The following is an 18,796-nucleotide window of genomic DNA, read 5'->3' on the forward strand; positions in this document are numbered from 1 at the left end:
CAGATCACTTTCGTTAATTGCTTTTCCCCTCAATGTAGTGGAGTATAAATATCTTAGAGTGCATGTAGTGAGCAAAGCGTCACAGCTTAGCAAATCTTCACTACAAACATCAGCGAAGAATTCAGAAGTGTATTTTTTCCAGCCTCGTGACTCGCGATCCCAGCCTTGAGGAAAATCTGTCGCGGAGAAACTTATGCGACTCACATATCGAGACTGCATGGGAATTAAATGTAGCGGTAGCAATTACACTGCAACGACATGACTGACGTATTACCCGTAGAAAATTTATGGGTCATATTGTACAAAGAGCGACATTATAATACTACTACTACTGTGGAAACGAGGTAAAATGCTCAGCAATAATGAATATAAACCTCGATTATACTTTCTGGATCTTGCTTCAAATTTGACCGATTTTAAATTTAAGTGAGCTCTATTATAAAACGATCCCAACTTTAGTGTTCAGTGATTGTATTGCTCTTTCCCTACCTCAACACTACCGAAACACCTATACGCAGATACAGTCTGAATTACGTTATATCACATCCAAGAGTAAATGACGTCCAACTTTAACTGGAAAAAACTATTGAAAAGTATAAGTTAGATTTTAGTTAAGAATTTCAATCTACCCGTTCAATATCAATCCACCTGCATCTGTTCTCGAAACTTCTCCAAGAGTTATGCCAGCTCTAACACTAATGATGTTGATGATGAAGCGTGAATACTTTAATATAAAACGCACTATTCATTTTCATGCAGCGCTGTAACTTCCACGTCATGTTTGTATATGGACGCCGTCATCGGCTTTACGTTCGCACATGCAGAAGACAGACGCGCAGGTGAAATAAGTTCGAAAATTACTTGTCGATAGTCTTTATTTACTGCGAAAATATAAATTTCACTGAAAATTACGGAACATTGTTTAATGACTCAATAAATATCAATGTGATTACAAAGAGAACAGCACTGAACGACAATCATGTGCACTGACGTCGCCGTATTTCTCCTGACATCGCCGTATTTTACCTGACGTCGCCGTATTTTTCCTGACATCGCCGTATTTTACCTGACGTCGCCGTATTTTTCCTGACGTCGCCTTATTTTACCTGACATCGCCGTATTTCTCCTGACGTCGCCGTATTTTTCCTGACGTCGCCGTATTTTTCCTGACGTCGCCGTATTTTTCCTGACGTCGCCGTATTTTTCCTGACGTCGCCGTATTTTTCCTGACGTTACCGTATTTTTCCTGACGTCGCCTAAAACTTTTCTTGGCCTCACAGTTCAGATTTGCCCAAAATTTACGTTTTATTGCGCGTGCACTTATTCAAACGGGACTGCCTGGATAGCTCACTAGAGCAAATCTTACTGACCTACAAATGTGCAAGTGAGTCAAAAAGTATACCGTATTCATCTCTTGACGAGCTATCGACCCACTCAAATGGTTCATCTTGACACATTCACATCTTCAATCATCTTCATTATTCATCTTCAATCATCATTCATCTTCATTCACATCTTCAATGCAGTGCGATAAGATCCGCGTCACCGGAACGATTAATCATCTCCGAATTAACAACGTTGCTAATTAGAACGGTGGATACACCTAATCATTTTCAAGAAGAAATACTAGATGATTATTTCAATTAATTTTGAATAGTTATTTGGAATCTGAGCACACAATGAAAATACCTCATAGGACGGAATTATCATTCAGTATTAATTTGAACCTGCATTACATCGTAATAGATTAAACTGTGTCGTCTGTTCTCTAGTGCACGAATCCAAGAAACCGAACAATGTATAAAACAGATCATCGAACCTGCAAATTACAGCACGAAGCCCATTATCTTCAATTAATAAAACTGTATGAATATTAAATTTAAATTATATAAAGGTAATCTCAATCACAATGATAACCATTATCTTAAGGCAGTACCTCACAATCGTACAATGAATTGTAAATTGAAACCTATTGAAAATTACTTTTTAACTTTAATCGCTGACTAGTCATTGCAAAAAAATGTGCTTGCCAATTGCCAAATTTTCTAAACAATATCATCTTTATTTAATATTAAGCATTGATCACAAAATAAGGTAGTATCAGCTCCATAATTACCGTTGTTCTCGACACTATGCAAGGCATTTACAAATGAACGGCATAGTCATCACTCCGGAGAGCCTCGTGTTTCATCTAGAGGTTCTTTCTTCATAAAGAGCTTGGTTATTTCTTCCAGAGTTATCCCTTTAGTTTCCTTCACTACAGTGGCAGAGAACACAGTGCCAAGTACGCAGATGCCGCAGTACAGCCAGTGGAAGCCGTAGCCCCGCAGCTCGCTCTGCCATGACAAGTTTCAAAATTAGTTATATTTATAGTCTTTTAGTTATAAGATAAAGTTGAATCGCCTAATACGTTAGATTTAAAATGCAATTTCATGCGATCTAATTTCTTTGACTGGGGATGACAATTCATATTCATCGCAATTTTACGTTGTAACTGAATGCCAAAATACAAAATGGACGTGCATTTTGGGGTCTCAAAAATTAGCCAATGCCTCTTAAAATAAAATGTAGCGTAGTTAAAAATTTAGGTGCGCCATCCTATGACTAGCAATAACTAGGTATATATATAGACACAAAAATATATACATATATTAATATATTTAGATAGATATTTAGATTTGTACTATTTCATTCCACTGGTACTTCCTTTGAAATAATGTGATCGAGTTCAACCAAGCTCCAAACCTGTCCACACCTCGTTACTCACAGTCCACATCCTCATCATTCGCCGTCCACACCCTCAACTACTGCCATGTTTGCTATCCAGTCCACAATTCATCCCACCTCGTCACTCACAGTCCACAACCTCGTCATTCACCGTCCACATACTCAACTACTGCCATGATTGCTACCCAGTCCACAATGCGTCCTAGCTCTGCCTCACCTGCAGGAACTCGTAGGAGTGGACGGTGATGAAGGACGCCGCCCACATGCCTGCCACAGTCAGTCCTGCCGCAGTCTCCCGCACAAGGGGCGGCAGCATCTCCCCTAATTTATTAACAACAATTTGACATTCAGTAAATCTTATATCGGAAAAACAAAAGTATAATTAATTAACACAATTAATATATCATATATGGGAAAAACAGAATTATCATTTTCACTGCTTCGTAATCAAGTTCCTAGCATAGACATGGCATCCACTTGTAGTCGAGGGTTTGGGCGAATATTAGATGAACGAATATCTTTCTCGTAACCACTTCTCGTGACAGATTAATAATGGAAAGATCTCATGAAATTTGATTGTAAATTGCAAAAAGACATACTATAACAAAGCAAACTAATGAAATGAATTTTTTCCATTGCAATCGCTTATTAAAACTCCATAATTAATGTAAAATAATACACCCATCTCATGCTTGATAAATCAATGTTTCACAAAACCCTTTTAAAAATTAAACTGGCAGCATCTCACCAAATTGCAAAAAGACATACTATAACAAAGCAAACTAAATGAAATGAATTTTTCCATTGCAATCGCTTATTGAAGCTCCATAATTAATGTAAAATAATACACCCATCTCATGCTTGATAAATCAATGTTTCACAAAACCCTTTTAAAAATTAAACTGGCAGCATCTCACCATAAATCAACACCAACTTGCAGGCATCAGCAACGATACTGTTTCCTTTCGGTTATGACCTCTGATTTCAGTGTCACTATCTTTTAACCCTTTATTATTTCTGTCAGAGTAAACCACTTTCTAAATTTTGTTTCTGCATTAGCTTCAGAATAAAAATTGCAAGCCGAACTCTTGACAAATATAGATAACGGCCTCAATTCATTAACTGACCTTGGATTTCAATTTAATTATTCCAATTCCACCGTACAATTTCAGCAAGGGCGTATGACACTAATCGTCAAGAACCAACACACTTCATCTGCGTAACAGACCAGCAATCAATAACCCTATTATGGCAATAACGCACATTGTAGCAACTAACATCAGAACGTACAGGTCACTCACCCATCAGAATCCAGATTACAGCTCCTAATCCAATCCCAAAGGCGATAACGTAAGTCATGAGCGCCGTCAATGGAAGCCAAAACAAAAATTTTCTCGTCCATTGTTCATCAACGGTGAGCATGTAGAAAAAGAGGCCCAGGCTGCCTGCAAAATAAGTATCATTAGAATCAAAATAGGCTTACTAATTAAATACACTCAATTACCCTTCATTATCTACATTCAGCTGAACAACAGCCCAACACTTTCCAATTTGTAAGAAGGAATCTACAAAAGGCATAAGAATACAGACAATAGCAGCGAAAAAATGCACAGAGACAAAAATACACTGAGGCATTCTTCAACCAATCCAGTTTTAATTTTCAAATTCAATCGAAATAGTATTACAAAAACTATAATATGTCTCTACCTTTAGACTATATAATGTTCACCTTTAGACTATAAAATGAACACCTATAGACTATAAAATGATCACCTTAAGACTATAAAATATTCACCTTAAGACTATAAAATGTTCACCTTTAGACTATAAAATATTCACCTTAAGACCATAAAATGTTCACCTTTAGACTATAAAATGAACACCTATAGACTATAAAATGATCACCTTAAGACTATAAAATATTCACCTTAAGACTATAAAATGATCACCTTTAGACTATAAAATGTTCACCTTAAGACTATAAAATGTTCATTTTTAGACTATAAAATATTCACCTTAAGACTATAAAATGTTCATTTTTAGACTATAAAATGTTCACGTTTGTTTTCCTGTCTGTGTTTAATGTACTTATTGTCTTCATTAATATTCCATGTATCAAAGAAGCTTTACAATGACTGGCGGCCAGGACCGCCGACGATGAAACCAACAGGCACTTCCTGCCTGCCTTCTCGACGAGGAACACGGCTGCTATCCCTGCCAGGATCTCCACGACGATGCACAGGATGCTGCTCAGGTCTTCTGACATTTCGCTGCCAGAGTTCTGCAGAGTTACATCGAGCACTACTTATAGGCATATAGATACACATGCATTTATCCTCTGCAGCACGTTATATAGGGCAAATCTCGATACAATAAATGTTTTAGTTCATGCATACTGCCAACACAGTCATATTAGTCACAACTCGTCGGCACAGTTCATTACAACACTTCCCTTTAACTTCACTTCTTGTTGTTTGTCTGTGTGTCTGCTATAAATCTTTTAATCGATATTTAACACACTTCTACCTCTCCAATCAATCTGAAATTTTGCACACTTGCGTAAAGTTGGAGACAATGCATGAATCAGTCGGCAGAATAAATAATTTTGAAAATTTATAAAAATTTTAATCATTAAAAAAATTAAAAAATTCAAACTTAAATTTCTTTTTTTAATACTTGAAAATAAAATTAGAAATTCATTGTACATGTGTAATATCAAAGACACTGGACTCTTACGAAGTGCGATATTTAAAAATCAATTTTTAATCGCATATTATTTTTCAGCTTGGAACATTAACATTCAATTATTCTTATGTTTAACCGACGTACTTCATAAAAGAAGCCAGTCATTCCCACAAGCCTGAATACTAATGAACATTAGAAAACGTGTTTAGAACTTGCTATCGAATTCATGCTTAAAAACCAAACCGTACACGATTCAAGAGACGATGTTACTCTAAGTAAGACATAAATTAAGACACTGAATAAGACATTCTATTATCATTATACATTATAACGAATTAGTTTACAGAAAAAAATATTCAGGTACGAAGCAAGATTCATCAATACGACACGTAAAAAAATTGCTCGAAATGCGTTCGTTTTCGCCCGATGCGATTTGACCGAGATCCGTCCCCGGTAATCCCTAGGCCAGCCTGCGCCGTTCAACAGCTCATACGAAACAGCTAATTTAAAATTTCAATTTCTTTGAATGTTTTCAAATTATCCAAATATTAAAAGGAACTGAATCATTTGAATATAAAATGGAATAAAAACAATGATGAAGTAAATAAGCATAAAAGCTAAGTTTTCATTCCATTTAACACTGGATCAGAAACATAAAATACATAAACAATACAAGCACCTTCAATTACAACAATAACCTTGAATATAGAGCTGAGATTTGATGTAAGTACTTCAATGCCTACATTAACAATACAAGCACCTTCAATTACAACAATAACCTTGAATATAGAGCTGAGATTTGAATAATTATAGGTAGTTATCGTCAGCAGATACACGAGGCACTCGCTTCACAAGCCATGGAATTTATTGGAATCGTACCACCTACTAATCAAATTCACAAAATTTTCGATCAAGTACAATACCGAAATTCATTAATTTAAAGAGATAAATTCCGAATCCATCAAATTGCATTTAGTTATTTGTGTTCTTTCATGAACTCTTAGAAATAAGAGAGTGATTTTTGCAGGTGATCTTTCATTAACTCTTTCTATAGATGAGATAAAGGAGTTATTCCTGCAGAAGTAATACCCCTTCATTAACTCTTTCTGTAGATGAGATAAAGGAGTTACTCCTGCAGAAGTAATTCCTCTTCATTAACTCTTTCTATAGATGAGATAAAGGCCAATAAAAAGAGTTAAAAAGGCCTGCAGAAGTAATACCCCTTCATTAACTCTTTCTATAGATGAGATAAAGGAGTTACTCCTGCAGAAGTAATTCCTCTTCATTAACTCTTTCTATAGATGAGATAAAGGCCAATAAAAAGAGTTAAAAATGCCTGCAGAAGTAATACCCCTGAAGTGCTGCAGAGCCGCTCGTGCTTCAGCCTCCCTGCCCTTCATGAGGAGATAAGCAGGCGACTCCCTACAGAAGAAGATGAGGACGGCGTAGACGAGGGTCGGGCTCGTGCAGATCAGAGCCAAATTCTGCCACGTCGTGAACGCCCCCACCAACATCACCAGCAGTATGCCCAAGGCCAGCGAGAGTTCGTAGAAACTGCCTGAGAAGGTCATAAAGTTTCTGACAAGGTCATAACAGTTAGTTTTCGAAATCAGTTTTGTAATTAATCAAAACTATTCGTACAAACGACGGCAATAGCATTCATTTCCACACTAGAAACGAAGAAATAGCATATTGTAATCCATCGTAAATCAAAGTTTTACGTTTATATAATTGTTCGTTGAATATAGAATTTTTACATTTAAATAAAATTAGACAATGAGGTGTTAAATTTTTAACATATTGTGAATATTTTGCATGAAAAAAATAGTATTTTTACTTCAAAAGCAAGTTACATAAGCCTTTGTAGGAATTACGCTTCGTGTGTTTTCAATTAGAGCGCAAAATATATACCTACATGATTGCTTCACCTATTTAAACATACCCGCACTATTTTGTGAAAACTGATTGTCTAAACACGATTAAAGCCGTAAACAGGTTCAAACGCTACTTGTATATTTGATGTCTTTTCAAAACATGTACGTTAATTTCATACCTAGAAGATTCGACCAAGAAGAGACAATCGTCTAAAAACCCCGATTGAGAAGCAATCCAAATCTCAAACTGGAACTGGGAACTGTTTGTAAGTTAAAATCTCGTTGAGTTTAGATGTTGGTCATAGATACATCCTCACAAATAATCACACCGACGAAAATAATTTTCGGGTATACCAAAAAAGCATCAACACTTAGCACCTGTTATCTCAAATGGTTAGCTCCGTATAAACTTATGCACATGATTAACTTATCGCACTACACCTATCGCTATGAGCCTATCGAGAAACCAGCTAAAATAAACCTATTCCTAAGATGAGCCACATCTCTCCAAGTACACAAATGCTAGAAGAAATGTTACGAAGATGAACGAGCATCGTCTACCTAATATCCCCCTGATGTTGCTGGAGGCGATCTCCCCGACGTAGGCGTTTCCTGCAGCAGAACTCAGGCCGATGTACACGCCAGAGAGCGCCCTGCCCAGCACCAGCGTGGGCAAGTTGGTGCCCAAACCTGGCAACAACGACACTGTCACAATGGCGACAATGTGGAAACACAATAAATATTATCACTTATTGCAAAGAGGTTATCCAAATCTATCAGGTGATCCAATTTAATTATGTCATGTCAGTGAATTAGTGAATTAGGTACAATTTGAAAACAAAATTCATCTGAGTAAAGTTATATATTTCACACATTCATAATCTCTAATCTATATAATATTCAAAGCTCAAAGCCTCGTCAGGTTATGGGCCAGACAGTCTAGAAGAACTGCTGTGACATCTAACTTCATTACGTCGTCAACCAAAGTTGACCCAATATAAGATCCATTTTTGATACTACCTGTCATAAGCCAGCCCAGCAGGGAAGGGACGGCGGAGACCAATAAAGCTCCCCGTCTACCCATCGCGTTTATGAGGAGACCGCTCAACAGCCCCCCGACGAGGGCCCCCAAAGCGAAAACCGACATGAACCACGACAGCTCCTCGCTGGTCATCACCATGGGTGAAGCTCCAGCCTCGAGAAGCGGTTCGCCCTTGAAGGTTTTGCGGCCATCGAACATGTCAGTGTCAGTCATGATTTTGGAGCCAAGAAGGTTCGTCGTGTTGCCTCTATAACTAAAATTTCCAGATGTAAAGTTGTAATGTACTCCGTCATTTTCGTAGCTTAGGTGGCCATTAGAGTCGTTATAATGAGTGACGCGGTCATGAACGAAGACCTTGGTTGGGTTGGCAGTGATGACATCGTGTGCAGCGCGGAGCTGGAAAGACGCCGGGGAATTGAAGCCAAGCACTGCACCTACAGCAATCGAGCTCACCGACACTGCAACAGGAATGACCATTTATTTCATGTAATCTACAGGCGGTCAAATTACACCAATAAACCTAACTAAGTGACAATGCCGAGATGAGTGTGCGACTGTGCGTTTCTGTTGCTAGGAAACGCTTCGAAATAAAAATTTTGTTGTTCAATTTTACATTCATGTGTGATGGTTTATTCCAAATCAGTGTAGTACCGGCCTGTTATGTCTACACACTACATGGATAAAGAGGCTGCACGATTTAATATGAGATTGAACTTGACATTCAAGTGGCAGTAGGACGTGCCGCTAGGCCCGCTTGCCCTTGTCGAGTTTTTAATAGCCTCAACAGTGCAATTTATATCGTCAATAAATAGTTATTTTTTTAGATAAATACCAGCTTTATGAAAAGTGTTTTGTGTTCAGTTAAGCGAATTCTATTATATACTCCGGTCTATTACTATTACCATTCAAACAGAACATAAACATATTTCGTACTACCTAATATTTACAATGAAAATAAAGTGAAAACTCAACTTTTTCTATTTGCACTCGTAAATCGTAATTATCTGATACAGGCTCAAGCTTATGAAGAGAAATGATCACTGAGCCTTTTACAAGTCTATATATAAACCAAACACGAATCCCTTCTTGCAAGAGACTATTTTTAATTGAGATACTTCAATTATTTGGGACCGATGTGTTATGCTGAAAAAATGATACGTAATGTTGATGCTTACTTTCAGTAAAAAAGTTAAGTAGTTTTTCATGGGCTAGTTAGCTTTTCATTAATGTATTACCTGACAGCGCAGCGAAGTACTGCGTGAGGTAGGCAGGTTTGGACGCTGGACTGCTGCCCTCGGCCATGAGTGCGAAGCAGATTTTCGCGAGGCCGAATTTGTTTTCGTTCTATTTTACGTATTTTCTCCAGCCTCTATTCCTTATCCAGCCTCAAATTCCTGTTCTTAAAATATTGTTTACGTACGTTATAGAAAAGTAAGTATGAGCTAGAAATTATATTAGAAATAAATAATCAGCTAAAATGCTCCACAGCATAATAAGTAAGATTCACACATAATTGTAGAGATAAAATGTCGTCCCGCATAATAAGTAAGATGAGCTACAAATTGCAAAGCTGGAATGCCCTCTCGCATAATAAATAACGTCGCGCTACAGAAATATAAAGCAAAAATGTGAGTTTGAACGAAAAAAGTCGGGCCTCTAAACGAGGCGTCCGCAAGTCTGTCTCCTCGGCACGCCTGTCACGCGTCAGCCACCGCCTCAGAATTTGAATGAAGGCTTCTTTCACGCGTCACTAACAGACTTGCTTGTGAGCATTCAAGCTCAACAGACATTGATTATTGACTTGGTAACCTAATGTTACTATGTCCAGAGTGAAAATAGTCGGTGTTACATTTTACACCGCGTTTTAACTGCCAGACAATCTGCTAGACAATATTCCGCTTATCATGGTGGACTACTCAAGCCCCCTTCCGAGTCATAAACGATTTAGTTTGCACAAATACAATACCACACATCAAACAATGTACTTTTTATCATAGCCATTGTACATATGCAGTCTTATATAGATGAGATCTGAGCTGAAAATTCTCTAATTATCTAGGTACATACAAATGACAGTTTGACATTGCTAACAAACAGCTGCTAAAAATTATTAATACCGTAGTACAGAAACGTGCTGCAAGTGTAATATCAACAACGTCAGCTAATTTGAAGTTGAAAATTCTCTGTCAGAATCGAGTTGATGCGAAATTTTAGCGACTTTATACAGATGAATTCATGGATTAATATTGTAATCTACAGAGCGCTATATGGCTGGCATTGGCACATGCCTCGTGGTAAAAAAAAACGCCCTATGTCACATGGCACCAATACTAGGGAAGCAACAGCGCACACAACCTTCTCTATGACAGCCTTCCCGGCAACTGAACTGAGTGCAGAGTGCAGACTGCAGAGTGCAGACTGCAGAGTGTGTTGAACTGTGTTCAGAACTTCAGTGTGAGACTGTGAGTGAGTGACTGTCAGTGACAGAGTGAGTGTGAGTGAATGTGAAATGCCTTAGTGAATGTGCCAAGCGCCATGCATGGGCTACAACTACATAGACCAGCTGGCAGCTGCGTGCCATAATTGAACTAATACGTTTCTGACAACGATGACTATTTTTTCACCGTTCTGACCATGTCTCGAATGACGTCACTTTGGCCCCATATGTAAACAGAGGGGATCATCACGTTTCTAGTGCCATCTTTGAAGGCATTTAAAAAAATGTAAACTCATTTTGGCCCTCCTCATTCGCCTGTGCGCACACACGCTGAGCTGTGTAATGATACTGCATCTGACAGTGACTTCAAGATGTTCGCTTGAACCTGATCTGCTCATTTTAGAATCTTAGTACATTATCAAACTTAGGCCCAGTTTGAATTCACCGTTTAGCTCGTATCCCCTTGAGACTGTGAATAGATATGTTTGCGGTTTTTTCTTGTGCGTTTTCTTTTAGTTGCAAATTTAGATTTTAATTTCAGTTCAGTGACTTTCAATAATCATTGTACTACTTGTGATTTTATTTGCATTCTAGAATCTTCGAATTGACGATGGAGCTGGACTCCGAAGCGTTTTCTTTAAAGATATGATGAACTTTTGTGGAATATTCTTTTCTTTTAATTTCTAGCCCGTAACTCAGTTGCATAAATTACATTTTGCATGCATTGTAAATCTAATTACATGTGTGTTTGAATTTGATAAACAATTGAATGCAATGAGAAATTCTTCACCAAGAATATAAGAATATTTTCACCGAAAGTTTCTGTTTCTGAACTAAATCACAAGGGACGGTAGTATTGTGCCACAATATTCCGCGTTTTTTTTTCGACAATCCTGCATCTTAATTTATTTTACATATATCATATTATATACATCGGTCATATTTTATGAGTGTGCGTAAGTGTTTGTGTTTAAAATGATGGGACCATCTCCCAGAACTACGAGGTTCAAGATGATTGGATTCAGTAATGCAGGAAAGTAAAACTGCAGTGATTATCGATTAAGGGCTCGATAATCCCAGCAAACAGTAAGCTGGTTAGTCGCATGAAATAATTCTTAAATAATAAACGTGGACTATTATTTAGCAAAGTCAAAACTGGGCGTATAAGCACATCTATTGAAAAAAAACTGTAAGAAGGTGGTCTGACAGAGAAATAAAACAATGTCTCTGTTTTTCATAATTTAGCATGTGAAACAAACCATCATGCCAATGTAGTTAGTACCTAGTTACGAACCTACAAAAAAAAATCAAATCCGTCACCAGGTCTTAGCGGTATATCATTCAGTTTGGGCTACAATCATTTTCTAAGTCGATGAATATTCCTGTCGCAGAAAATATAATTTTGAGAAATAAACTAAACCACTTTTAAAATTGAATTTCAAATCCGTGCATCATGTTGAATGAAGTTTTGACACGAGTTTATTGTTTAATATTGTTATACTCATGAGTATTAAGATGATTGCTGAACCAATTAATAGGTGTATGACAATGTTCGTTAATATGATATTTATAATCAGAAATTTGTTAGCATCAAAATAAGTCAAATAACTATCAAACATTCACTCAAATTTAATATTAATCATCAATTTTAGTGATATTTATCACTCGCGCACCTGGAGCTAATTGAATGATTAAAGATTATGTGAAGGAAAATTTACATCTGTTTATGAAGGAAATATGAAATAACTACCATCAAACTTAAGTTGCTCTTCTATATATAATAATGTTCGTAAAAAATTAGTAAATTGGTTAGTTTCTATTTGAAGATGCATTGACGTCAGAGCAGCGATGCGATCCGAAAAATTAATTGAGTTATGCTCAAATCATTGCATTAAGATTTACAATTAAAACTGTCGTTTTACACTTGGAAAATCATTTTGAGTCTGATTTCATTTTTATTTTGAAAATTGTCACAATAAAACCTGATATTTTGTGTTCAATTTCACACAGAACATAGTAGATCTGTATTATGTCAAATTGGCATTAGCAAATGTGATATTTTTTACTTATTTCATAAGAACCTCTCATGGTTAATTTTCATATCATAGTGATAAATTTTGCAGCCCATGCGGGCATTATGTATTCCAGTCATTCGAGAGCTCAAGAATAGGCTAAATTGCACGCAACTGAAGTGAAGTAAAGCGCGACCTTTTTTGTAACTATGAATGTGATAAACTCTACACAGAACCGCTAGACGTCAAGGGCGTCACTATAGGTTATATGAATAGAGCCCGTATTTAGAGGGAGCTAACCCCTCTGTGGATGTACAAGATGTGAGCGAACGTTTAATTTTACTAACAGCTGACAACATCTTTAGCACTGTACAACTACAAACACCGGAAATAGTGTCTATTTACAACATTAACAACATATTCAGGCGACATAATATCGTATTATTCGGCTTTCTCGGCAGTAAAATATTATAATAATTCTATAATGTGGCGTAGGAATATTGTAGCTGAATAACAGGAGTAACCAGAAACACCGCCGCGAAGTTGTATTTATGAATAGCGTGCCGACTTCACAGATGATTTTCGTTGAGTTTAACACAAGGGCTGAAGAGTCGCGCTTTGGTCCGGCTCCCATTCTCTTGCGTTGGAGAGTGGAGGAATAAACGTACGAAAAACCGAAGAAAAACCAGACCATCTAAACAGATAAAAAATCATGCAAGTGATAAAAATTGCTACTACTTTTTCATTAATTTCGACAGTGTTCCGATAAAAGTAAATTTGATTGTGCAAATCGAGTACAACTTCGTTACAAATTGAAATAATCGAAACATACAAAGATTGCATTTATTCAACATATATATGTTATCTTTTTATTAAAAAGTTTCCATTTTGCTAGAGAAAAGAATAGCGTTAGCCTTGTTTTAGGATACGATGAACAAATGATTATATTTTATCGAAGTCAATCAGCAACATAGACTCATCATTATGAACAGTTTTCCAATGTATGTCAATCATTAATGGTTCATCTTCAGCGACAAGAAGCAGGAAATGGTCGATAACTTGGCCTTTCTCCTACCATTAATCATATCTGGTATGCTTCAAATTTCCCGTTAATGCAATCTATATGACTGTTCTGAACCGTGCCCTTCAACAACATGGGGTGGCATTAGCTAAATAGTAATAGAACATTTTTTTACTGAGCAACAACAGAAAATGAATCGTCCTTTCTGAGAGAAATAGGAAATGAAAATATTACTCTCAAAAAGATTTGTTTTAGTATTATTTGAGGATCGTTTGGTGCGTGGTTCCCTGTAGTCATGTACCTTCCACCATACATGTTACGAATGAAATATTCATAGTTAGTAGAATAACTAAGCATTGTGTGCACCAGTCGTGTGACATTCATGTCTGTGTGACGGAACACAAGTTTTGTGAACTATTTTTTTTAACAACAATGTTTTGTTTCTGGCTAAACCCTAAGAATTTGACTATTATCTGTTAAATTATGACTAAACAATGCGTAGAAAATGTTTTTTCTCAACGGAAAGAAGGAACCTCCTTTTAATGTTACATTATTAATCGATAGCGTTAAGCTACAATCGTCTGCTAAGCGTCTATCGTCTGCTAGCCCCGGTCGCATGCAGATCATCATTTATCTCTACGATATATTATATATAAATTATGATTACATTGCTCAGAGTCTTGATCTATGATTTATTGACTTAAATGTGCAATTATTCGTCAAAGGATATCGTTTTTATTGAGATAATCATAATGATTCACTGTTTTGTACGTAAGTAGCGCTGCCTACTTAGGATACCATAGGCGAGAACAGCTACGTCGCCATCTTTACGTGATCGAGCTGGACATCTTCGAGTTATATGTTCTATAAAATGGCGATTATAGCTTGTAATCATGTGGCTAAAACGTTTAAATTTTTATTTTTGTGATTCTATGACGCAATAATACTTCTTGCTGCTATTTTGATAATGATTTTCGTCAATGTTTCATTCGTCCAGGCGAAGTGCTGCAAGCTCTCGACTCGCGCCCTTGCAAATTAGGCATCTTAGAAAGTTCTATCATAAACCGACTTTCACTTATCAATAAGCAGCCAAAGGATTAAATTATGATTTCATTTCATTGCACTATATTATATTATCTATTTTTTGCACATAAATCATGTTAATAGTTCGTTTCGTGTACAGTATAAACGAGGTATTGTTGTGAGGTTATTTTAGTCGAGTTACCCCTCGCGGGCAAATTTCATGCGCTCAATGTGATTGTATTAGAATCCAAGCACTTCGATTCTAATTTAGAGAGCCTTATATATGACGCTAAGTTTCTTTCGTGGACTCGTGGTTTTTCATGGTTGAACTACGGTAGTAGAAAATTCATTCTAAAATTATATCGAATGAATTATTGATTTTGAATTATTCCGATAATTATAGGTAGTTATCGTCAGCAGATACACGAGGCACTCGCTTTACAAACAATGAAATATATTGGAATCGTACCACATGGTAATCAAATTCACCAATTTTTCGCTCAAGTATCACACCAAAATTCATGTACATAAATGAGATAAATTTCGAATCCATCCAGTTGCATTTAGTTATTTGTGTTTTTACATTTTTACATAAATTCTTTTTAGAAATATAAGAGTGATTTTTGCAGGTGTTATTTCATTAACTCTTTCTATAGATGAGATAAAAGAGTTATTCCTGCAGAAGTAATACCCCTGAAGTGCTGCAGAGCCGCTCGTGCTTCAGTCTCCCTGCCCTTCATGAGGAGGTAAGCAGGCGACTCCCTACAGCAGAAGATGAGGGCGGCGTAGATGAGGGTAGGGCTCGTGCAGATCAGAGCCAAATTCTGCCACGTCGTGAACGCCCCCACCAACATCACCAGCAGGATGCCCAAGGCCAGCGAGAGTTCGTAAAAACTGCCTGAGAAGGTCATAAAGTTTCTGACAAGGTCATAACAGTTAGTTTTCAAAATCAGTTTTGTAATTAATCAAAATCTGCTCGTAAAACGACGGCAAAAGCATTCATTTTCACACTAGAAACGAAGAAATAGCATATTGTAATCCATCGTAAATCAAAGTTTTACGTTTATATAATTGTTCGTTGAATATAGAATTTTTACATTTAAATAAAATTAGACAATGAGGTGTTNTCCGGCCGTAAATTTGCCCGAGACGTCCTAGGTTTCTAGTGCTGAAACAGTTAAAACAGCTTAAAAACATATTGGTTCACTGAATGGGGTTCTATTTGTGAAATAAACATTTGTGTTCAACCTTTATCTTTTGAAATTGCAGCGTACTGAATTTCAAGAAAGAGGCGTATGTTTTTATATCGCTAGCGCTAGCGGTAGTGCTGTAGCGACAAAACCTCGTATTGCTACTTAAATATATAGCGGGCGCTACCGCTACCGCTACAATTGTTTAAATGTAGCGCCGCTATCGCTACCGCTACATGTAGCGCGCTACTGCTCACCTCTGCATGGTATATAATACTCAGCAATTCCGAGACGCACGACTATTTATTATTTTAATTATTCCAAGACGCACGAGTCTATACATAAAGCATCGTTTCTTCATGTATGAACCTTAATATATTTTATTAGTTTGAATTACTATATAATATGTTACAAGCTTTAAACAAATGTTTACGTCTTTAGCTTCATATCTCGTCAATGCTATATTTTTTGGCACGACGGACTATAATTATTGGCAATGGAAAATTTGGGATTTGGCAGCCTGCGTCCACAGCGTCCGACAGCTGAGAATAGCCTGAGATGTGAGAAGAACTCGCTACACGCCTCAAAACTCAAAAGACTCAGTCAATGGACAATGATTATTGATTAAAAAAATTGAATATTTGATGCATTTCAATGTGGCTAAAAGTGCATGCAATTGTGGGCACTTTCAAGTTTCAGCCAGTCAGATTTGCAGGCAGCCAGGCAATGAACAATATTTGTCATTCATTTGTGTTATTTATTTGCATTTCAATATGGCTAAAACTGCATGCAATTGTGGGTACTTTTGGCCAGTCAGAAAACGTGGATATGCATGCAATCAACAATATTTGTCAAATTGTCATTTAGTTATGTTTGTATTTTAATTTCAAAATTGCAACAGCTGCATTTAGGTGTGGAGTGGTTAGCTACCAATTGGCTCATTTTTTTAATTTCTCATTGTGTAACCACAATACTATAGGGTTCAGCTGAGTGAGTAGGCTATTATTGCTTTCACTAAATTTGATGAAGTAGAGGCTTCTAGCAGTTCTGGAGCACAGAATTTGACTAGTAAAGACGCTGTTCTAGTCCATTCACAGTGAATGGACTAGAACAGCGTTGCTGTTGTGTTCCATGAGAGATTCAGCCTCATTACCCTGCCAGCTTTTTGCTGTCCACATATTAGTCCATTTTGGATCGTCCACTGTAGCTATTAGTTTATTTGAAAGAGTGTTTCTCATACGATCGTGCAGGTCTTCGTCATTGTAGAAATGCAGAGCAAGGCAGCGGTAACTGCCGAATTCAATCCCAAAATTCCTGAACGTTGTTCTATTCCGGCGATCGTACATTCATACTCGGACTTTTTGGTTCTACTTTTCTTAAATTCAATTATGTTGTCAATTGTACCGTCCTTGCTGCGTTCTATCCTTGCATTTGTACAGTCAAGTTCAAAAGCCGTTTTATTGTAGCTTTCTTGAATAATATTTCAAAACGTTTCATTTTGCCGTTCGTATGGTCGATGGAAAATAGCGTTTCATTTTAGCTATCGGATACTTCCTAGAAAAACCGTTTAAATGTGCCTTTATTAAATTATTTCAAAACTTGTTCTGTTTTGCGTTTGTGCGGTTAAGTAGAAAATCCGTTTTGTTGTGGTGTTCATGAGTCCATTTCAAAAGCCTTTTTGTCGTGTTCCAGTTCATCACGATGCATTAGACTACATCGTTCATTAGGTCGATTTCATAACTCATACTATTTTACGTTCGCAAATATTCTATTTGAAAAAATTCGTTTTTTTTCTGGAGTTCGTTTAGTCTATTTTAAAACCCATTCTATCATGCATTTCTATAGTCAATTAAATAAGTCGTTCTTTAGTGGCGTTCGTCAAGTTTATTTCAAAAGCCAAACAATTTTTAATTCCTTGAGTCGATTGTAATATTTTTATTTCGCAAAGCCTATTTCAAAAACTGTACCATTCGTAAAATTTTTCGTTCGGAAAGTTTATTTCTAAAGCAATACTATTTTGCCTCTGTCGATTCCTACCATTTAAATGATCGTCTACTAAGCTCAATTTCTCCATACAATTTGTTCTGGCATTCACCACCTTCGCTGTAACGTTGATATTGTCGTCTCTGCTGTCGCCAGTCAGGACGTTTTTCTGCAATCGCGCGTCTAGTTGCTGAATTTTGATTAGGTCAGCCAGTTTCTTATTGTCTGGTGCTGGTTCAGCCTCAGCTTTTATTGATCACCAACCTGATTATTCCATGTTACATTATCTAAAGGTTTGATTTGTTCAAAAGATGAAAAAAAAATTACATAAGAATTCTGAAGTTATATGGTCGGCTTGCTTGGTTTGGTCAAGTTGCCACTGGAATAAGCGTATCTTAGCATGAAGCGACTCGTTCGCGATCTAGGAGTGTTGATGAACAATCAGGTAAATTTTGGTGATCACATACCGGCAATAACCACAAAAGGTAGACGACAGATGGGGTGGATCTGGCGGACGTTCAGAACAAGAGAAGCGGAACCAATGATCACACTCTTCAGAGCCCTTGTAATACCTATCCTTGAATACTGCTACCAGCTCTGGACTCCGTTCAAACTAGGCGCAACACGGCAACTGGAAGGAGTCCAACGAACCTTTACTTCCAGGATCAGAGGGATGGAGAATTTTAACTACTGGGAGAGGTTACAGCGACTGAGTCTGTACTCACTGCAGAGGAGACGGGAGAGGTATGTCATTCTGTACACATGGAAAATGATAACCGGAATGGTGCCAAACTTCGAGAGC

General features: G+C 37.1%; 1 protein-coding gene across 1 annotated transcript; it reads right to left on the minus strand.

The window, feature by feature from the left end:
* Nucleotides 1-857: 857 nt before the first annotated feature.
* Nucleotides 858-9,782, minus strand: LOC108683454 (facilitated trehalose transporter Tret1-like). The gene is made up of 9 exons (XM_018172766.2): nt 9,564-9,782; nt 8,307-8,786; nt 7,848-7,976; nt 6,764-6,970; nt 6,111-6,172; nt 4,858-5,008; nt 4,029-4,172; nt 2,945-3,048; nt 858-2,336 (listed from the first exon to the last, which is right to left on the minus strand). The coding sequence occupies exons 1-9, from the start codon at nt 9,628-9,630 to the stop codon at nt 2,166-2,168; spliced, it is 1,515 nt and encodes a 504-aa protein (XP_018028255.1). The 5' UTR covers nt 9,631-9,782; the 3' UTR covers nt 858-2,165.
* Nucleotides 9,783-18,796: the final 9,014 nt, after the last annotated feature.

This window comes from Hyalella azteca, unplaced genomic scaffold (genome assembly GCF_000764305.2).
Source record: "Hyalella azteca isolate HAZT.00-mixed unplaced genomic scaffold, Hazt_2.0.2 contig12502, whole genome shotgun sequence".
NCBI classification, from domain to species: domain Eukaryota; kingdom Metazoa; phylum Arthropoda; class Malacostraca; order Amphipoda; family Hyalellidae; genus Hyalella; species Hyalella azteca.